Genomic DNA, 23,016 nt, shown 5'->3' with positions numbered 1-23,016 from the left:
ACACACGCGCGCATGCGATTTGGGCCACCGGTCAGGGCTGTTATGGCATCTCACCATAGCAATGCCGGAACGTCCTGTGCAGTAATCGTCCCTAATTTGTTGCTGCAGCATGTGCCGGTCATCCCTGGCAGATCGACCGTTGCCGCTGGCGATGATTACATTCAGTGTTCTGACAATAAAGGTGACAGCAAGGGCGTTTCCTTCCCCCCCACAATGCATTGCAGCCTCTCCAGAGATCTGATTGATTGGTTTGAATGATTGATGCCTCTGTGCAGGAGCAGAAATCCTCCCCACCCCGTCTACCCCTCTCTCTCCCCTCTCTCCCTCCTCTCCTCCCCTCCCCTCCCCTCCCCTCTCTCTTCTTCTCTCTCTTTCCAGCTCTTCACTTATTGACTGGGGTCTTGCAGAGACCGTATCTTGGTTCCTCCATGAACACACGCCTGTGGCAGACAGGAAGTTATCTCATGGCACAATTCCCTCTGAGATTTAAGCGGCTGAGAAGTGATTTTCCTTCTCCAGCGCGCTCAATACCCCTACGTCATCGTATTTATTAATATCAAAGATAAACCCCTTATTTGTGCAGAATCATGTTATTGTACAACATACTTCAGAATCACTTAACAGTATGCGTGTGTGTGTGTGTGTGTGTGTGTGTGCGTGTGTATATGTCTGTGTGTGTGTGTGTGTCTAGGCCCCTTCCCCAGTAATCCCCAGTGCGCTGGACCGTACGGCTGCGTGGTTGATGAACATGAACGTGCCCTACTTGGAACAGGACACAGAGGCGGACCTACGCAGAGATGAGCACGCCCTCAACGAGAAGGTAAACAACCCCAACATAAACCCACACACACACACACTCATAAACACCGGACACCGCCCCCCTCACCCCCCCGGCACTCCGTGCGAAATCCAGAGAGCGTCGTAATCGGCTATGAGGAGTCAGCTCACCAGAGACTCTTCCCTCCCACTGCACAGCAAAGCTGCTGATTAACCAAGACTGTGTGAAGCCGCTTCCAGAACAGAGGGTTCGCACTTCTGCTTGAAACGATACTGGCACACAAATCCACCCATGGTAGGAGACACCGACTGTACTGACGTGATGCATGAACCCGGGACAAGATTCCTGGACAGTGAAGCGTTTGCATCCCAGAATCCCCTACCCTGGATTAAATTCCCTCCCAGAATTTAATCCAGACAAGGCATAATCCGTCAGGAACACCAGGGTGTTGAAACCTGGCCTGTTTCGCAGGGCTTTGGCGTCTGTAGGCTGTGGAAAGAGTCCAGTTTTTGGATAGGTTTAAGACGTGAGAAGTCAGATCCTACCGTGTCATCTGTGCATCAGCAGTGCTGGACGCCTCCTGCCCCTCGGACACTGAACTGGACAGAGTGCAGATGAGGATGTCCTGTCTGAAGCAGCTTGGCATCAAACAGCATCCAGTATACCCTGCTTTTGCTCATCATGGGAAATGTAGCAATAAAAACTTCGTTTTCTCTCTCTCTCCCTCTCTCTCTCCCTCTCTCTGTCTGTCTGTCTCTCTCTCTCTACCCCGCCCCCCAGTATCAGGCAGAGATCGCAATCCTGCAGGATAAACTGCGAGTGTGTCTGCTGAAGCTGGAGGAGTGTGAGGCGCGGCTGCAGGGTCAGGACGAGCAGGCCCACAAGACCCTGCTGGAGTACCAGGCCCGTCTGGAGGAGGCAGAGGAGTGTCTGCGACGCCAGCAGGATGACAAGGACCTGCAGATGAAGAGCATCATCAGCAGGTGAGAGAGAGAGAGGGAGAGAGAGGCAAAAAAAAGAAAGAAACGGCCCGACTCTGAAACGGAGAAGGAGGCAGTGGTGCTTCGGTGCTGTTCTCTTTAATTAGCGCTGATCCTCCAGCAAGCGTGCTGGAGGCCGGCTGGCAGCTTTCGTTTGCCTTTCATCTGCTCCCTGCGTATTGAGAGCTGTCATCATCAGGGAATAGAGCAGGCTGCTATTTAAGACCAGCTGCCGGAGTGTTCGGCGTGCGGCGTGCGGCGCCGGCAGACCGAGTCCTTTTGCTTCCGTTGCTGATGTGGGTTTGTGTTCTTGCAGGTTGATGTCTGTGGAGGAGGAGCTGAAAAAGGATCACGCCGACATGCAGGCCATAGTCGACTCCAAACAGAAAATTATAGACGCGCAGGTACGTGTGTGTGTGTGTGTGTGTGTGTGTGTGTGTGTGTGTGTGTGTGTGTGTGTGTGTGTGTGTGTGTGCGCACCATAGGCCTGCTCCAGTTTCAGGAATCGTGCATCTCTGGCTGTTGGATCAGGCGTTTTGGATTTTGGGTAAATGTAGGAATGTCCAGGCTGACTGGCCGTGTGGAGCTGGGTGGCGAAACATTGATGTAGACCATAGAAGCAGGGAAAACTTCAACAGCATGACGTTGGCATGGCAACTGAGGGTGGCTGAGTAACACCCACCCTCAGAGTCTAGCACTCCAATCAGTTGATTATTTTTGCTTTGTAGCGTTTCTGTTATGCAGTGTAACCCGTTATGCTGCGATCCGTTACGCGGGGTTTCCGTGATGCAGCGTTCCGTTACACAGCGTTCCAATACCCAGCGTGCCCATCGCTTCTGTTTCTATCCTTTCTTGTTATGAGCACTGTGAGACTATACATGGCAGTCTCACTCTAGCTAAACACACACACACGCACACGATACACCCGTAAAGCTTCTGAGAGTTAAGGTGGCTTTTCTGCAGGGCAAGACCAGCATGGCCTCATTAGGCTGGACGAGAGTCTCTCTGGGAGCTCAAGCTCTGGTCACTAACACTGCTAACATGGATACAGTTTGACTGATGGAAACCTTTTTTGGGGTTTACTGCTGGGACAGACACACACACACACACAGACACACTCATTTATCAAACATTATTCTTCATTTGCAAAATCCTCATAGCACTTCTGAAAATGTAAGCTTTGACATTTTTTTACAATACTGTCGCACTGCCGCTGCCACGGTTCCCTCGTCAGTTCTGCAAGAGGCAGAAACATGTCTAGAAACAAATCGGCGGCGACACCATTATTCCATCAGTCTGAACACAGCGTGAAAATTCCGCTGAAATACGCAGTGGACTAGGAGCAGAGGAGACCGCGCGAGACTGAGCCAAAATGGCACCAAGCGCTTCTGAAAGGTCGTCACCCTCTTTGTATCGCCCTCTTCTGGCCTCTCACTCACTCACCAGCGTTTGGTCGGGTCTCCCGTTCCTTCTTTCTCACGCTTCCTCTCTCTCTCCGCCTCGCCGTGACGCGGCACCCCGCTCACCCAACCCCCTTTCCCTTCTCCCGCCTCTCCCCCAGGAGAAGCGCATCGCGTCACTCGACGCGGCCAACGCCAGGCTCATGAGCGCCCTGTCCCAGCTGAAGGAGCGCTACAGCCTGCAGACGCGCAACGGCATCTCGCCCACCAACCCCAGCAAGCTGCAGATCACCGAGAACGGCGAGTTCCGCAACAGCTCCAACTGCTGACGCCACCCCGCCCGCCTTGAGGTCGTCTGGAGACGGGAGACAGCTTGCTGCTTGGCAATAAGGAAGAGACTGTAGGCCAAGGAAGGGCGTGTGGACTGCAGACGTCTGGACTGTGGAGGCAGACACGTTTTATGGATGGGTCTGGTACAGTGGTTTTGAATGGGCGGTAAATAATATTTGCTGTGTATTGGGGCAAGGATCACACGTCAAACCCCAAATCTCTGGCTGTGAAAAGGTGTCTACTGCTATCGGACAAACCACTAGATCTCTGAACCTCTGTACAAAAGTACCTAAATGTAAACAACCAAACGTAAAAAAAACAAAAACAAACAAAAAACAGAATGACATACTGGGTACGTAGTGCAGATCTATAGATACTAGAAACTTGCTGTCCTGTTGTGTCCATCCACAGTAGTTCCTGCCTCAGATCTTAAAAGTTGTCAGTCACTTGTTTGGAAAGCGTTCCTCATAGTCACTTTCAGCCGCTCCCGTTGAGGTGTGCTCCCATGGTTCAGTGCTATGTCCAGTGCTCCCTTCACCCCGTGCCCCGCCTGCTGGCACTTTCTGGAGCTGCACCAGTCGCCTCCTTCCTAGTGCACTTTGAGAGTTTGTCCAGTTGAGAAGCTTTAAAAACAATTGGCATGCAGCCCCTCGGTCTAGGCATATAAGGAAAAACAGATCAAATGTTTGGCTGGGCCATTTCTAAACATTTACAGAGGCATGTCTACAAAGTATGAAACACAAAACAGAGCCTCTGCAAATGGCTGTTAACACATGACTTTAGTTTTGAAATATAAAACCCATTTTATAGCTTCCATTTTAACTAATTGATATTCCCTGAGCCGTTGTTAACGACCTCATTAATATATTCCAGTTTGTTCCAATCCCGGGTCATTCTGCATTATTTATTATAGTTTGCACTTAAAAGTCTTTGTAGTCTCATGGCGAATTTATTGTTTTTATGTCATTTGCCAAAAACGAACCAGTTCAAGTGTTCCGTGCCCAGACGTGGCATTTCCTCACTTTAATTAGCACGGATCGCAGATCCAGCGCAGTGTGAACAGCACGGACTTGGCAGCGCACACAAGCATGAATCACCCTCGGATGGTATTGTCCTCTTGCCCCGATTCCAATTCGGCCCTTTGCGCACAACCTCGGTCTGTTTTCCATTCATCTCGAGTCTCCAGCACCTGGCTCTCTCTCCCAACTTCTGCACGCTTTCTCTGAAGGTAGAGCCAGTCCACCCCCAAACCTAATTATTTTTGTTTTGTACGTGGCATCGGCGCAGACCCACCAAGGGCGTGTGTGGGTGGGTTCATGTTTCTGCACACAGAGCTTGTATATTTTTGTATTCTTGCCATGGGAAGCTGCATGCACGGATGCCGTGAGCCGTCACTGCGGGTTCCAGTCAGCCGGTCCGCGTTTGCCCGTGAGAAGCGTGAAAGGCCGGAGCCTCCGGAGCAGCCGGAGCCGCCTCTCAGGACACGGAGAAGGATAACGTTATTGCTGTTGGAATGTCACAGTCTTCAAAGGGTTTCTCAGTGATCAATTCTGCTGTAGCAGGACGAGAGGTGTGTTGTGTAAATATATAAAAGAAAGTTAAATATATAAGATCTATATAAACATATATTTCAACAAATTCTGGTAATTTAGGACTAGAAATTAAATTTCCCATAATGTTACTGCTGTTTCAATGCCATGTGTACATTTATTTTTGAATCAAAAGATAACCAGTTAAATTATTTTACTGTTTTATTCAATTCATTTTGGTTTGGTTTTTGGACTCTAGTTCACCCATGGATGTGAGGCCAAACTCTTCTCCTGCCATTCTGCCCTGTGAAACGCCTGTTCACCCTATGCACATGTTTTTGTTCAGCTAGAACTAAAAACTCCAGTTTCCTTTAAAGGGCAGTTCCATCCTAGGGATCCATATCCCAGTTATCCATATCCAGATGAACAGAGCTCGCTTTTCAAGCAGCTAACTGGTTTTGAGATAAAAACGGTAAGTCCATTTGGTAAAATGAACACGGGGGCGTAGCAGATCAGAGCACTGACGGGCTATTAAACTGGGTGGGAAATGTTGCGTCCAACAGTTGATTTGACTTTTGCGACCAGAATCTAGTAGCGAAATCGCGGTGCTTACTCATGCATCAGGGACCCGTCCTCTGACCTTAGCACGTCACGCTGTCTTTGTTATTGATTCTGCTCACTTTGGTGCTTTATGATTTCCAAGGAATACAGCGTAGCCTAAGTCACCATACACGTGTGGAGAAAGCGCGTTTTCTCGGACGAGCGGTTGCTCTTCGGAGCGGCGGTGTTGCGGGACCCCACGGTTGTTCGGGAGTCACCGGGCTTTCGCGGTCTTGCCAGCGTCTCGTTTGACGAGAAAGCAGTGCGCAGATTTCTCTTGAATGTCCCAGGAGCGCATTAAAAGAGAGAGGGTGAGAGTGTGACGACGTCTCCAGGTTCCCGACAGCCTTTGGCATCTTTGTAATCCCTCTCACCTAGTTGTAGAAAATGGCGAAACACAGTGGCATTCACTCTTTACTCCACCTGTCCTGTTTACAGCAGTTGGTGTGGTATATTAGCTTTGTCAAGAGACGTTACACTATAAAATGAATATAAAAAATATGTTGTATGTTTTATAATCCTTGCAGAAAGGAGTTTTGTAAGTATGTTTAAAGTAAAGTATTGGCTGGGTTGAGGCTTCTTTCGAAGACCAAGAGAACAATAATGTACAGAGATATGTCCATGTTAAGAACTATGATAACGTGACTGTGCAATCGATGTACATTTGCCGCTAGGATAATTAAAGTTTTATTTAGCTATTTTATATATATCGGCTGTGTTGACTTCATTTTCACGTTTCATAAAGAATCATACTGTTTGAACTCTTCAAAATGCCAACAAACGTTTAGAGCTGTGACGTCTGTAGTCGCAATCTCACTGAAGTCTCACGTCCAACTCTTGCCAAATATTGAGATTTTTGAGCGTTTTTTAAAGCTCTTAGATAAAAATGGGAGAAATGGTCTCCCGCTGCACAAAGTGCTGCACGGCACAAACGGGAGGGCGGCGTCTCGGCACTTCTCCCCGAGTCGCAGCAGCAAAGCTGAGAGGTCCTGCTGGGCGCCATCCCGCTGAAGCTGGTAACAGAATGCCTCGTGTTTACCAAGCTGTTACTAAGGCAGAGGGTTGCCTGTTTTGAGGAATCCCCCATTTGGAGACAGTTTTGAACATTGTAGAACATTGCTTTGACGCTCCAGTTGGGCTTTATATAGTAATGTTTTCATTTTTAATCTTATTTTGCAATAATATACCACACCTCAATTATGAATAATTATCAAGTGTACTTCCAGTAGAACTGTACACCTCTGATGTTAATCACATATCTCTGGACTTGCATTTAATATTTTCCAGTTATAATTACCATTAGCAAATAACATAGACCTGAAACACAAACAACATGTGCTGAAATTCAAGGTTTATTCGGTGACCATCCAAAGCGCGTCAGCCAAGCTAATTAAATGTCTTAAGAGTAGTGCAACATTAACTAGAAGAAATTATCACATTGTTTCATTTTTCTTCTGTATGATAATCCTGCCAGTCAAACAGTAAGACTTGACTATTTTTAAATTTACAACAGATTTACAATCATACTGTGGTTAATCACAATGTTGTGGAAAAAAATCTCAGAATAAAATAATCTAGAGATAAATACATTAGTTTAAGTTAACTTGTAGTGCATTCAGTGTACAATCTGGGTGTCAACATTTGTTGACACAAGGCGCTGTTTTTATTGGTTAAATGAAGTGGGCCATTTTGTATGAATAGTTGCTTTATCTGAAAGTCATCCATCCCTTGTTTCACAGCATCATTAAAACAGAGTTCGTGCACCGTTCTCTAAATCCAAACGGGATCACAGGACCATCCGTGTGAAATGGCCTCGGTGCACACAGCATGGATTTACCCTTCCGCGCGTGTGCGATTACGGCTGCCTCACACATACCTTAACTGACCTGTGTGTAAAACAGTATTCTCCACCCGAGAACTTGTATGTGAAAAACAGTAGTAATGGAACCAACCCCAACCATGGTTTTGTCAGTCCTGAATCTCTTGTTATCCTGTTATTCTCTTGATCTCTGGGTCCAGATTTGCAAAATATCCAAAATTATTTCTCATTCCCACAGCAGCCTGTGCTCATGGCTTAATTCTGTCCATAAGTGCCATTAACACTCTGGAGCGACAAGGCCGTTCCCCGCTCAGTTCTCTACATTTTCTTTTGCAGAGGGCTGAAGTGCCTGGTGACCTCGGCAGTCTAGATGATGCCGAGCGTGGGCGGAGGAGCCGAGTGCGCTCGGTGCCTCTGAGACCGCAGGGGCGGGGTTAAGGTTGGAGTGGTGCTTCTGGGGGCGGGGCTTTTCATCGTGGGCCTGCCCCTCGAGAGCAGCGTCACAGAGCTCCAGCAAGGAGAGAACCTGCTCCCTCAGAGGCAGTGCCTTGAACCTGCGCGAGGCCAAGTAGATGAACGCCTCCACAAACGCCTGCAGACACATCCCTGTTCAGACACAGAGGGAGACATGGAGCATTGTTTCAAAGACCATTTCAAGGAGCTTTTGTTTCTCACTGTCAAAGCAGTTGCTTCAACAACAGTAAAAAAAAATCCAAAAGTTGCGTGCCAAGTAGTTGAAGAAAGACATTGAAGTCATCAGGTCCTTACTGAGTACCTGCCACTGCAAGTTCCCCCACCAAGCAGAGGAAAGGAAGTTCACAATATGACTTGTCAACAGCATGATATACAGAACAAGTCGTCAAGGGCAGTGCTCTTTGATTAAGAAAAGGGTATTGCCTACCCTTTAAGTGTAGATGAAGATATTAAATATAAAGACTAAATGAGCACAATTGTAGTCCCCCCTCCGGCTGTGATTTAATTTCCCTAGCAGCCAAAGCAGTAGGGTACTAGGATTTAGTAACATCCACTTTAATTCGAGTCGTGCATACGAATTCTTCCCTTTGTATATTTATTTATTCAGTTTCTCCTTTTTATTACTTAGTATACATGGTCTAACCCAACCCCCTACAGCAATGAAGACAATCAGGAACCTTCTGCATTTACATATTTCTCCATTTAAAACTCCTTTTACAAGCCCATACTGGAGGTTATTTGAGGTCATCAAGCAGCCTGAAAGGAGGGCGGTGTACAGATGGGAAGCTGAGGAGATATGATCCCCAACTTTTAGAGGGGTTCAGGGATCTCTTCCTGTGCGTATGGCAAAGATGGTTCCCTTGGTGGGAAGGTTTCTGTACCCCCTCAGGTTCTTTGGGCACAGATGAACACAGCCCTGCAGACTGCAGTTTCTGTGTTAATGAGCCCTGGCTGAGGGCGGGGCAGGCGAGACAAGCAGCTGTTAGAAGAAGAGCTGAATTCATAAACTACTGTCATGAACGTGTAGGTGACATATCAGAAATTACTGCACACAGCTGCTGTTAACGTATTTCGTTAGAGTGTTAAAGAGTGCTAAAGTGAGTAAGGTTTCTTAAGATGCTGTGCAAGAATGAGATCTTGGGATAAAATATAGAAAGGTAACTAATTGTAATTCACAAACATTTCGTTTATATCCAAGGGCACCTAACTCTTTTATATGCTGTTCCTTTTTTTTCTGTATCTTTTATACATTTCAGGGTCCTTAATGTAAGAATATGGATCTTTGGCCAACACTTCATAGAAAGCAGAAGTTCTGTTAAGTTTGTATTACTCATTTGGTTTTTCTTCTGTATTCATCTTCCTTTAGATTTAATGATAGCCTGCCATATTCCAGATATCTGTACATGAAGTGTTCTGCATTGTAAGACATTACAAGTTCTTCTAGAAGGTCTCTTTGATGCGGGGCAGGCTTTCCATGAGTAGTTCATCCCAGCGTCATCTCACAAAAGGGTTACTCGGTGATTCAGTGACGGCGAGGGCCAGACCACGGTCACATAGCCGTTCAGACCTGTCCAGGTGTTTCTGACAACGTTTTAAGTCCATTTTTGATCGCTGTCCTGTCTTTGCCTTTGGGCCGGAGCGCATGTGCATTACTGCGGAAGCTTAATGAGGAGAGCGCCCTGGGGCTCAGAATGTTGGGGGGGGGGGGTTGGATAAACTAACAAACCTTTATTTTCCCTTACAAAAGAATGAAGAGTGGGGAAATTCGAAAGTAAAGACGTCAAAAGAAGGAAAGAAAGTGTAGCAAGGACGTATTAAGGAATTATAGGACAGTGCGTTGTGGTAACGCTGAGTCAGCCATATTCTGTGGTAAACATACTGCTATTAAAAAAGATGATTTCCGCGCTCCTTCAAGCTTCCTCCCCTCCTCGGGGATAAACTGTCCAATCTCTCCAGCACCCAGCTTTATTATTCATAAACACTAACCTTATCCTCCATGTTATCCTTCTCACACTACCACTCACAGTGTGTATGTGTGTGTGCTCGTTTCCTCCCCCTGAAGCACGATGACCAATACCCGTTCCAGAATTCTCCTCATGCCACACACCTCTGGCTACTTGGAATGAATAAGACTGAAGTATATACAAAAAATTTGATGGCCAAAAAAAGCTCACACTCTCTAATATTTCGTTGAACCGCCTTTAGCTTTGATTGCGGCATGCATTTGCTGTGGCGTTGTTTCCACAAGCTTCTGCAATGTCACAACGTTTATTTCTGTCCAGAGTTGCATTAATTTTTCCCCCAAGATCTTGTATTGATGATGGGAGATTTGGACCACTGCGCAAAGTCTTCTCCAGCACATCCCAAAGATTCTCAATGGGGTTCAGGTCTGGACTCTGGTGGCCGATCCATGTGTGAAAAAGTCTCATGCTCCCTGAACCACTCTTTCACAATTTGAGCCCGATGAAGCCTGGTATTGTCATCTTGGAATATGCCCGTGCCAAAAGGAAAAATCCGTTGATGGAATAACCTGGTCGTTCAGTATATTCAGGTAGTCAGCTGACCTCTTTCTTTGGGCACATAACGTTGCTGAACCTAGACCTGACCAACTGCAGCAACCCCAGATCATAGCACTGCCCCCACAGGTTTGTATGGTAGGCACCAGGCATGATGGGTGCATCACTTTAGCCGCCTCTCTTCTTACCCTGATGTGCCTATCACTCTGGAACAGGGTAAATCTGGACTCCTCAGACCACATGACCTTCTTCCATTTCTACAGAGTCCAATCTTTATACTCCCTAGCAAATTGAAGGCGTTTTTGCCGGTTAGCCTCACTGACAAGTAGTTTTCTTAAGGCTACACAGCTGTTTAGCCCCAATCCCTCGAGTTCCCTTCACACTGTGCATGTGGAAATGTTCTTACTTTCACTATTAAACATATCCCTGAGTTCTTCTGTTGTTTTTCTACAATTTGATTTCACCACACATTTAAGTGATCCCCGATCAGGGTCATTCAAGATTTTTTTCCGACCACATTCCTTCCTCTAAGATGATGTTTCCCCACTGTCCTTCCACTTTTTAATAATGCGTTGGACGGTTCTTAACCCTGTTTTAGTAGTTTCAGCAATCTCCTTAGATGTTTTCACTGCTTGATGCATGCCAATAATTTAACCCTTCTGGAACAGATTAACATCTTTTCCACGACCACAGGATTTGTCTTTCCACATGGTTGTTTAACAAATGAGAAGCTACTCACTGCATCAGTTAGGCGTAAATAACTTGTTGCCAGCTGAAACATAATCAGCCATGCAGTAATTATCCAATGGGAGGCTCTTACCTATTTGCTTAGTTAAATCCAGGTGGTGACCTTTTTTTTTGGCCAGGCAGTGTATTTTTCTCTCTCTCTCCCTCTGATGATCAGAACAAGCTAGGTGAGGCATGCATTATTCATCTCAGATGTGTCTCTTATAGGACAATGATGCTCACGCCACCGTAACATAATGCATATTATAATCACTCATTTAAAAACATGCATTAACTGATGCCATTAACTCAGATGTGCACACTTTGAATAAAAATGTTTTGGTTGGAGGGAGGGGTCTTCTGTCACGCATGATGATACCCATTTGGCATGATCTACATTTATTCACTTGGTTCTATCAGAATAATAAACATAAACTTCTCACTTGTGGGGGCGTGCCAGGCAGTGCTGAAATTAATGTATGTTCTGTCATTTTCTGATATTCTGAGCATTACAGCAATTAGCAGTTACCAGCAATATTCTCCAACTCATCACTTTATGAAGTAAATCTACTTAATAGCTGTACAGGACAGGCTGCCACACATCCTTTAGTCAGCTGTAAGATGGAATTGACTACTCCTGGCACCACTACTGTCTGACCCTGCTGAACTATACGAGTCCTGTAGCCTTGTTATCCATTTTTGGTCCCACTCATTAAAGGGCAGGTTTTGGTTTAGGAGGTTTTTAATACATTTATACTGCAAATGAACTTAATACTGCATATACCAACAGCAGAATACATGTGTGTGAATAAGAAGGGCCTCTGTTCTAAGCATGACGTTTACAGAAACCTGCTGTAAAAGTGCTGTAACGTACTGTTGTCTCCACTAGTGATGTTGCTTGCCTGAGCACTGGACTCTACTCACCAGATTCTCTGGAGTCTGAGGCCATGCCTGCCCAACGACGTGTGATGTCAATGTAGAGGATGTCCACCGATGCCATGCTGAAACTGCTGTTACTCAATTTACAATTCCTGAAGGAGACAATCTGTTACTGTGTGTGTATGTTTCATTATGATTATATGAAAAGGTTATAAATTATTATGTAAAATGATTCCTTAATGGGATGACATACTGAATGTAATATCATGACAGGCAGCTTGAATTGAAAATATTTTTCATTCTATAATGGATGAGAGAACCATGTAGGTTACTTCCTCTTTGTTTGTTTGTTTTTTGCTTGTTAGATGTAGGTAACAAGAAATATAACCAATTCAGTTCAGAGAGACTCCAAAAAACATCCATGTTTGTTCACATAATTGCTAATATGCAAATTCCTACACATCTCCAAAGCAGATCCATCGGTACTCTGTCTATATTAGAATATAAAAGCTAATAACATAAAAGGTGATAAAATCTCAAAGCTAATGAAAAATAAAAAAGAAGTCTTGCCTGATGAAGGTGCGGAAGCTGGTTGGACCAAGCTTCATGGTCCCCTTGACCCCAAGGAAGCGGAGGAACATGTCAGCAATTTGCTCCACTATTCTCAGGTAGTTGAACTGCTTCATGTACTTGGGGAAGACTTGCTTTAAACACAGAGAAGGGAGTGCCTGTACAAACTCCGCCTTCTCATCTAACCCCGCCTCCACAATGACAGCTTCCTCGGGAGCCCCGCCTAGAAGGTTAGACCTATCGCCAGAAAGGAACAGGTAAGAAAAGCCCAGATGTTCTATGTTCATACACTTAAGGAAGCTTATCATTTGTTGAAAATGCAAAAAGACGGAACCAAGAGTAGTGTTGCGTTTCACAGATTAATCAGATGTATAACTAATTTGTTCCAAGAATCTATTCAGAAGTCACATGACATGATGCTTTCTTTAAAAATGATTTTTAAATGCTCCGAACTTCTCAATTACAATTGTGGATTGCAATTCACTTTTCCTCTATTTACTTTCCATATCTCGTAGACATCAGCTCACAGCTCACAGCCCCTCCTACATCGTTAAACCAATTAAAAGAGTATAATGGGTTCTGTGTAGCCTCTTCATTCTAATTGTGTAGACCCTTATTATGTATACAAATGCAGCTGTAATATAAAAAAATCAAACTTCTGTAGATCCAACTGAAATAAAACTTTAGGCCAGTTTGAAAGTTCACAAAGATGATGTAAATCTCCTAAAATTTTCATTTTTGTCTATCATAAGAAAATATTATGATATTCTTTTTACATTACTGTGGTACAATATTACACTTCCTGCATTCTTTGAAAACAAACAGAAAAACAAAAATGCACACCATGGTTTCCACTACTGGACACACACAGACACACATACACAGACAGACAGAGAGAGAGATTCTAGACAAATTAGGGAAATATATCATAGTCCAAGAGTGAACATAACTGTGTGTATCTGTACATGTATTTTTGGTCTTGGATTAACAAGACATGAACCCAGCTCAGAACAAAACAGTACTAATCACACAAGCATTGATTAATTAACCCATTAAGTAATTAACAACACACAGACACACACATACACACAGCATTAACATTACTGAACTGACAACCTAAAAGACTATACTTGTGAATATAATTATTTATAAGTTAGTCCTCACTCAGACGTCTGCTGACAGTGCTGTAACAGACATCATCATCTTCATCATCATCATCATTAGCATGCATACCCACCGTGCTGTTTGAAACCAGACACATTCATACATGAAAATGCCAAACAGCCAACCAACAACAAAAACAATCAACTATACAAAAAACGCGTTTTAAGATATCCTAAGAGACTAAGAGATTTTATTTCTTAAGATTTTATATGGGAATGTACACCAGGTTTTCTTCACGCTCAAAGATTCAGCGATCCAGCCCTATTAATGTATAATATGGAAGCTATGTGCTGTGCATAAGTACCAACCTGCCCCGGGACACATACACTTACACCCTGACGTGCACTCACACACACTGTCTCGCTTTCTGCAGAAAACCAGGATTTGATGATTGGTGTTGATATTTATTTCTTTTTCCTTTTGCCACTTGGGAATGTTAGTGACAATGTTTCTTGAGGCTAAAGTCAATTTTGATGCTTCATTTCTTTTAATTTAATAGATCATTTGAGACAAGAATGGAAATGTGGGTACAGACTCCGCTTACGATGGAGCTGAGCTTAGTGATCACTGCTGGCTGCATTGGGAACAAAACCACAAATACAACAGACAGCACAGAGACCTCACACATACACACACACACACACACACACACACATACACACACTTTGCATGCAGTGCAGAGCAATGAAGTCTGATTCATCTTTTGTCATTTTTCGATTGGTCCTATTTTTTTAATATCAACAACTTGGATCAAATGGCTAAACTAATAGGCAATTATGGGTAATGAAAGCACTCCCTCACCAAGGCAGACACACCCAAGAAGACCTCAGTTACAGCTCATCTACCAGAATGACACGATCCTTTCCTCAGAAACCGTCAGCCGACACAAATATTTAACTTTTTATTTCCCTGGAGTTCATAAGCTTGGTGTGTGTGCGTGTCTGTGGAGACAGCGAAGAGAAAGACACAGGCACAGCGGAGCTGCAGGAGTAGAGCGGGAGAATGTGAAAGGGCGAGGGAGAGAGGGAGAAAAACACGCCATATGCACACACATACACACATTATTGTTTATTTATCTGCACTGATATCAGTACTGAAATAAACACACTCAGTACAGATATCAGTTCAGCAGAGGTGGGAAGGTGACGGAGGACTAGGTGGATCAGGTGCGTGATGGGTGTGTGTGCGCAGATGTGCGACTGTGTGTGTATCTTTGTTATGGCTCAGTGAAGCTGGAATTACGCTGTGCTGAGGCAACCACTTAATCCTTGAAGATGGAAAAAATCAATTCTGGAAATCCTCTGATATAATTTCACATGCTTGAAGCCACTTTTCCTCTACTACTTCAGTCCCGGTCATATCATCTGTGTGTGTGTGTGTGTGTGTGTGTGTGTGTGTGTGTGTGTGTGTGAGTCATACTCACACATGAGGTTTCCTTTGGGCAGGATCCATGAGACGCAGTGTATCTCTAATCACACTTACTTTTACTTCCTCATCTACTGGACTGGGTACGTACTCATACACCCCAGGGGACACCTGCAACAGTCCAGCACCGGCATCAGTAAAGTCAATACTTGGTTGCTTGTCTTCATCTGAGGGTCTGTTTAACAAGCCCAGGGAGTATTTCCTACAAAATGGCCATTCCTACCTCCTGTTCATGTTCAAGCCTCATGCTGGGATTGGCATTGACCTCCAGCAGAACAGGCTTCAAGTTCTTCATTAGCAGAATGTCAAAGCCCAGTATCTACAACATTCACAGTAGGATGTATTTATTCTTACTAAGTATCTGAATATTACACTATACCAATGGTTCCCAAATCTATAGATCTATAGATTATAGATCTACTATAATTTACTAAATTATAATGAACATTCCAACAAACCATGACTTAAACTTTTATGTTAGAACCCTAACCCTAGTCCTAAATAGGAGGCTTACAATAACAGTTGCTGGGGGATTGAAAAGTCTTGGGGTCCCCCAAAATGTATGATGTCCATTTGTGGTCAGATGGCAGAAATGTTTAGGTACACCAGTAATGCATAAATATTTCAGAAACTTATATACATATTTGGCTATATAGTGTTCCAGGTTTGGATTTAAAGGAGAATAAAAATGAGTGTGCAACATGTTTATAAACATATGTACTGCTATATTGTCTTTGCTGAAAAGGGTGTATTTTTTATTCATTCAGTTCAGTTATTCATTCATAGTTTTAAATTTGTTCAGTGCACTCAGTGAAGACATGCAAATTTGGGAAAAACCTAGCAGCTGTTGTGTGGATTAATTCAATTCAAAAGGAGACCAAGAAGTATGGAAAGATCCTGCATATGACAGTGTGCAGTCGCTGGCCATCAGAAAGTCAACACTTCCTCACATAGCCTTCTGAATGAAATTGCAAAAGGGTGGCCAAATTTAACTTGATCCAAATTTCCAGATACTTTCAACCCTCATTTACCAATTTCTACCTTAACTATGCACATGTAAAACCCAATATAAAGCCACGCAAGTAATTTAATTGTACATCAAGGAAAAGTAATTAAATATTGGAAAAAGCACAATATTGGACCTTTTAAATGTACACCTTTAGATTGGGCTACTAAACTCACTGTCTAGTTTTAGCCTAAATTATACAGCCTTCCCAGAGAGAATCTATAGCAATGCATTCATTTAACTACTGCAATAAAGACTTCTAACACTCACTATCTGTAACTTGTTTTTGTCATTTGAGACTTATCAGTGTACACAGAAAACAGACCAGCTGCTTAGAGAAATTTACCTCAGGGTTAGAGGGTTACATAGTTATGGAAATATCCTGAATAATAACTTTAAGACATTTCTGAAGGGATGCTAAATATTAATATGGCCATGTGAAATTACTCCAGGCTTTTGCAAAGGTTCATGAAGTCTACTTTTTACTAAAATGACAACACTTGCATACTCTAACGCGCTACTTACGTAAACCTGTTCTCAGAATTAAAATGGCAGGGGTGGAAATGAACCATCCTCTAACTGGCAGGGGTGGGAATTAAGGTGAGAAGTGTGGCAAACATGACACGACTCCTATTTAAAATACATTATATGATTATACTTTATTATAAGACCATTTATCACCTTTTTATATTGCAAAACGAAATCCTCAAAATCTGTCTGTTTGAGCCAATAGTCTCTGCTTATTTTAGGTTTGTACCAGAAAATGGAAGCCATACACACATGCATACGTACCTGAAAACAGGTAGGTCCTGGTTTCCCTGGTGGTATGTCAGCTTGGTAGTAAACTTTCAGTTCGGGAACGAGGGCAATAACTGTCTTAATAACCAATGCAATGATATCTGACCAAACCTTCTTGATGTCTACTCCTTTAGAGGCCAAGCGATACAGGACACTGGAAAATGTGCGCTTGCTTCCAGTGCTACAACTGTCTGAGTGGACAAAATTGCCACTGTGTACGTTCAGTGAATAGTTTGTTAGGTGCATGAAGACATGGCTGAGATTCTTCTGGCTGGGCTCCTGGTAGGGTTCCGTGCAGAATCTGGACAGACCCTCCTTAGCGATGTAGATCTCCAAAGGTTCCAAAGAACGGACCAGGACGTAGAGGCGAACGTCAAACTTGAGCTTGTCGATGAGCAGGGGCTTCTGGATGTACTCCTGAACTACCGCCTGCTTCACCTGAGAGCCGGAGATGACCCGGAGGTCTGCAGGGTCCCGTATGAGATAGATGCCGTCCCCCTGTGAGCCGCTGTCGGGTTTAACGATGAAAGTGGGTTTCAGGGTGGGCTCCTTCTCCTTCAAGAGGCGAATCTGGGAATTGAGAAAAAACAAAAACTCTCCAAGCTTTGTCAAGTGTAATTACTTAGCCACATGACAGAAAGATTGCAATGATAAAAAGGTCTCAAGTAATGGCAGCTGTTATAGTGTCTGCATGTTGTCAGCGGTCAAAAAGTGTAACGCAACGCTTTTCCAAACCACCAGTAACTTGCATGCGTAAATTTCTAAAATGCATGTAATGACACTCAATGGACTCAAACAGCAGTGCAACTGCACTCCTGAAACAGACATATTACACCATGACTCCACACCATCCATTGTGTGCTCTTAGTGTCTAAGACACAACACACTTCCTTGCAAACTTGTTTTATATGTGTGCTATATCCAGTGGCTTTTTTTTGTTTGTTTTTTTTACTAATATGCAAACCACGCAAATGTGTGGCGCACCAGAGATCAGGTGTCCCCCGTCTGGCGAAAAAACAAAACAAAACAAAAAAAGACCAAACTTATTCATTCTTTCATTGTTCAACATGAAAGAGATACCGTAACAAGCTAGCTAGCTAGAACTCTTGAGCGCAACCATGAAAAGCTCGTATCCCAGCGGCGCCCGTAAAAGAAAGAAAATTAAGGAAAAGAAACCAGGATGGCTCAGTTCTGATTGCAGTAAAAAGATAGGTAAAGATTGTACAGAGTGGATAAATATTGTATTTTGCTATAAAAAATAAAAATGTCTTTGATTAGAGCTCCTAGACATAACTTTGCTTGGGGCCACAGAAATGCCAAATCCACTACATCTCCCCAACTGCAGCTTATCTCTTATATACCTCAGTGTGTGGAAATAAGCTTTTTCAATCAAAAGGTATCAGTGAACTGTGAAGTCTTACTGTTATTTTGATAGATTTGCAGACAGTCAGTGTAAGTTGCATCCTTTTCCTTAAAGGTCATGTGTGGAAAATCAATTTTCTGTTTGTGTACATAAACTCAGTAACCCTCAACCAGCTGTTTATAAACCTCACTCATGTCTTTGAACTACTCCTATTTACCTAATGAGATCAACAGCACTTTGTTTTATTCAACTTCTCAAGCAGACAGAGAAAATGGTTGACATTTGCTGACAATGGTTGACATCAGAGGTTAAAGTACTTGACTAGTAATCAAAGGGTTACCAGTTCAAGCCCCGCCGGTTTGCCACTATTGGGCCCTTAACCCTCATTTGCCCAAATTATATTCAGTTATAACCACGTTGCTTTGGATACAAGTGTCAGCTAAATGCTATAAATGTAAATATACAGAAATGTGAAATTAGTGATGGGTCTGTATATTTCTGTTAAAATTATACAGACCCCCTATCATGCAAATCTGAATTTCACTTTATTTAAATATAGAATTTTCAAGTAATATGTAAATATTGTTAAATTTTAAAAAAGATCCACTCATACAGTCCATATATGGAATCTATCGTTTTGAAATCACTGTCTCTGATGCCACACAAACTCAATTACATATTGATCAATTACAGTTTATCCTACCCCCTTTGCAGTTCTCAGGTATGCTTCAGGTCTGAGTGCTTTTCGAATGAGGCACAATACCACCAATCAGAACAGAGCTCATGTAAGGGTTGGCACCAGGCCGAGGCCTCGAGTCAACCACACCACTAATCAGGCTTAACACCCAACAGCTGGGCTAGACCTTATATGAGCCCAGTGACCCAGTCATTCAGTGCTGGGTCTTTGCTAAAGTTTTGAGCCAAGCTCCTAGCTGGTAACTCTGGGTATTGAGGTGTGTGATGCCTCTTTTCTGCTCTGCGAGGGTGTCTGTGTTTTAAACATCCCCTTCCTTCTCCAGTTTTCCCCTCTCGAGTCTGTCTCTCTCCTGAGGCTTCCCTTAGCCATTCAAGTTCCTCCCTGTTTTCTGGTTCTGTTTGGGAAGTTTTAGTTTGAGTTTTCCCCAGTGCATCAGGGTTGCCATTTCTTCCCATGGCATCCTTTGTTCTCCCTTTTCCACGCTTGGTGTGGTGTTTCATTTGTTTCTTTTGTTTTACTCGATCCAAGCTCTAACTGTTGTGCACAGGGGCCTATCATTGTTGGAGTGTGGTTGCTCACCCAGTAGGCTATTGGTGTCCTCACCTAACTGACCTGGGTTCAAGACCACCTTACAAAAAGACCCAGCTCAACAGTTAGATCTGGAAAAGGTAAAGGTGGCTCTAATCAGGTGGTGACATAAGCAGGCCCTGCAACAGATCACCTCTCAGTTGCAGCTCCTGACATGAACACCAGTACCTCTGGCTGCCCCTAGTCAGGAGGCAGCTGGGGCCAGCCCAAATTCTGCCCTCCCCTCCCATTCAGAGCCATTGCTCCCTGCCCCTGAGTGCTATGCTGGTGAGGCAGGAGGTTGTAGGGGATTCCTCCTTCAATGCTCACTGGCTTTCAAGCAGCAGCCATCTTGGTTCCCCACAGAGCTGGAGTACATCTCCCTTCTGACATGGGCCACCCTGGTCTGGGAGCACCAAACTTTCACTGGAGGGGAGATGATTTCCCGTCTCCTTAAGATATGTTGCTGATTATGCGATTGAATTCCACACTGTGGCGGCTGAGAGTGGATGGAACCTCCACAGCGCTGATGGCTGCTTTCCATCAGGACCTCAGTGAGGACCTTAAAGATGAACTGTGATGCTCCCGCCTCTTTTGACGACCTGATCGATCTGATCTTGCATATTAACTCAACCAGTCCTCCCCGAGCTCAGGGGAGCTCAGTTGTTCTTGAGTACCACAATTGCTTGGGGAACATCTGAAACACGTCTCCAGGCATTCATGGACTCGGGAGAGGTGGGCAACTTTCTTGATGCTGGGTTAGCCAACAAGTTAGCCCTGCCGCTGGTCCCATGGGACAAACCCTTACCTATTGCTGCCATCGATGGTCGGTCCCTTGAGCCAGGGGTTGTTAGCCATCAGACTCGTCCAATCACGTTGAAAGTTGGCCCACACACTGAACAGATTGCGTCGTATATTATCCATTCTCCCGACTTGCAACTGATTTTGGGGTACCCTGGCTTCAGCGACATAATCCCCATGTGGACTGGTTGAGTCGGTGCTGTCTTGGGGTTTGTCATGTCGGAGCTCCTGTTTGCAGCTACCCAAGCCTCGGTCTGGGTCCGGTCATGGTCCCGGTGGTCCGGACCTGTCTCAGGTCCCCCAGGAATGCTGGGACCTCGGGGAAGCATTTAGCAAACAGAAGGCCCAACTATTGCCTCCCCACCGGCCATATGACATGGCCATAAACCTCCTCCCGGGCTCCAGTCCCCCTAGAGGCCACCTGTTCTCCCTTTTGGGGCCTGAACGTCAGGCAATGGAGGAGTATATCCAAGAGTCCTTGGCCCAAGGGTTCATCCAGCCGTCTACTTCCCCAGCTGGCGCGGGGTTCTTCTTTGTCGGGAAGAAAGATGGTGGGCTATGCCCCTGCATAGACTACTGGGGCCTTAACAAAATAACCATCAAGGACCGCTATCCATTGCCCCTCATGACATCAGCATTCGAGACACTGCAGCAGGCCTCCATTTTTACTAAACTGGACCTGCGCAGTGCCTACAACTTGGTGACAATCCAGGAGGGAGATGAGTGGATGACAGCGTTTATCACCCCCTCTGGGCACTACGAATACGTCATGCCGTTTGGGTTTATGAATGCACCTGCCGCCTTCCAACAGTACATCAATGAGGTCTTAAGGGAAGCCCTTGACAGGTATGTGTTCCGTCTTCTTAGATGACATATTGATCTACAGCCAAACAGTAGACGAACATATTACCCAAGTTAGGTGGGTCCTCCGGCTCCTACTTGAGAACCATCTCTTCGTCAAGCTGGAGAAGTCCACATTCCATGCACAAACCATTTCCTTTTTGGGATTTATCGTCTCCCATAACACGTTATGCATGGACCCGGCCAAGGTACGGGCTGTGGAGAGCTGGCCTAGACCCACCTCGGTACATCTGGTTCAACACTTCCTGAGCTTTATGAACTTCTACCACAGGTTCATAAAGAACTTTAGCACGGTTGCAGCCCCACTAACCGTGCTGACCAGGAAAGCATCTGGACAGTTCTGCTGGTCCACCGAAGCCCAGCAGGCATTTGAAGAACTAAAGTGCCGTCTAATCACGGCTCCTATTCTTCGGCTCCCCGATGCAGAGCTTCCATGTATCGTTGAGGTGGATGCATCTGAGATGGGTGTTGGTGCAGTTCTGTCGCAGTGATCAGGAGAGGACCAAAAACTGCATCCCTGTTCCTACTTCTCTCGGCATCTGTCCCCAGCAGAACGGAATTACGATGTAGGCGACCGCAAGTTACTGGCAGTCAAGCTTGCGCTCAAGGAGTGGAGGCACTGGCTGGAGGGGGCAAGACACCCCTTCCTGGTCTGGACGGCCCACAAAAACTTGGCCTACATACAGCTGGCCAAGCGACTTAATCCGCACCAGGCTAAATGGGGACTGTTCTTTGCCCGGTTTGATTTTACCTTATCATACCGGCCGGGCACTAGGAACATTAAACCTGATGCCCTCTCCTGCCAGTGGGAATCCTCGCCGCCTTCTGCTCCGCCTTCGATCGTTATCCCAAGGGCCCGCGTTGTGGCGCCAATCCAGTGGGGGGTTGAGAAGGCAGTACCTCAGGCTCTCGTGGCTGAACCAGACCCAGGTGGAGGCCCACAAGGATGGCTATATGTACCTAAGGTGGTTAGAGCTCAGGTCCTCAAGTGGGGACATGCATCACCCTTTTTAGCGCACCCATGACTCACATGGACGCTTGAGTTCCTCCGTTGGCAGTTTTGGTGGCCACGTATGGAACCCGATGTCCAAGCGTTTGTGAACTCCTGTCGCATCTGCGCTCACAGCAAGAACCCCAGGACAAGGCCCGCTGGTCTGTTGCATCCACTGGCTGTCCCTTCGCGCCATTGGTCTCATCTGTCCCTCAATTTTATCACGGGGCTGTCCCCATCAAGGGGCAACACTGTGATTTTGGTGGTCATCGACAGGTTCTCCAAGGCCGGCCACTTCGTTGCACTGCCAAAACTGCCAACTGCGAAAGAGACAGCTAAACTATTACTTACTCAAGTTGTCTGTCTTCATGGGCTGCCTAGCAACATCGTGTCAGACTGCAGGCCTTAATTCACTAGCTGGTTCTGGGGGGCCTTTTGTCAGTTGTTGGGGGCAAAAGCCAGCTTGTCCTCCGGCTTCTGCCCCCAATCCAATGGCCAGACCGAAAGGGTTAATCAGGACTTGGAGAGCACCCTCCGCTGTCTGGCCCCTTCCTATCCATCCAATTGGTCTGAGCACCTATTATGGGTGGAGTTTGCCCACAACACCCTGTGACACTCCTCCTTAGGCATGTCACCATTCGAGTGCCAGTATGGGTATGCAACGTGGGTATTCGGTCGGCTGAGCAGATGGTCATGCACTGCCGCTTCACCTGGCAACGGGCACACAGGGCTCTTTTGTCTG

At 45.2% G+C, this 23,016-nt stretch overlaps 2 protein-coding genes across 10 annotated transcripts in view; one reads left to right on the top strand and one right to left on the bottom strand.

Moving 5' to 3' along the window:
* dab2ipb (DAB2 interacting protein b) overlaps positions 1-6,320 on the top strand; it is a 94,180-nt gene extending 87,860 nt beyond the window's left edge. For all 7 annotated transcript variants that reach the window (XM_035527709.2, XM_081719962.1, XM_035527710.2 and 4 more), the window contains 4 exons: positions 692-820; positions 1,559-1,761; positions 2,075-2,162; positions 3,320-6,320. In XM_035527709.2, coding sequence (XP_035383602.2) covers positions 692-820; positions 1,559-1,761; positions 2,075-2,162; positions 3,320-3,487 — 588 coding nt within the window. In that variant the 3' untranslated portion in view covers positions 3,488-6,320. The remainder of the gene's footprint in view (positions 1-691; positions 821-1,558; positions 1,762-2,074; positions 2,163-3,319) is intronic.
* The window catches only part of ttll11 (tubulin tyrosine ligase-like family, member 11), a 34,563-nt gene that overhangs the window by 762 nt on the left and 10,785 nt on the right, over positions 1-23,016 (bottom strand). For 2 of the 3 annotated variants that reach the window (XM_027004297.3, XM_081719966.1), the window contains exons 4-9: positions 16,989-17,564; positions 15,414-15,509; positions 15,189-15,301; positions 12,602-12,838; positions 12,077-12,183; positions 6,952-8,042 (exon numbers count right to left, since the gene is read on the bottom strand). In XM_027004297.3, the coding sequence (XP_026860098.3) occupies positions 7,747-8,042; positions 12,077-12,183; positions 12,602-12,838; positions 15,189-15,301; positions 15,414-15,509; positions 16,989-17,564 (1,425 nt within the window). In that variant the 3' untranslated portion in view covers positions 6,952-7,746. Of the gene's footprint in view, positions 1-6,951; positions 8,043-11,246; positions 11,320-12,076; positions 12,184-12,601; positions 12,839-15,188; positions 15,302-15,413; positions 15,510-16,988; positions 17,565-23,016 lie in introns of those variants that run through there. The other variant, XM_081719964.1, reaches the window with a different exon arrangement.

Source organism: Electrophorus electricus, chromosome 8 (genome assembly GCF_041902795.1).
Source record: "Electrophorus electricus isolate QZ-2024a chromosome 8, ASM4190279v1, whole genome shotgun sequence".
NCBI lineage: Eukaryota > Metazoa > Chordata > Actinopteri > Gymnotiformes > Gymnotidae > Electrophorus > Electrophorus electricus.
This window is presented reverse-complemented; position numbering and strand designations above follow the sequence as displayed.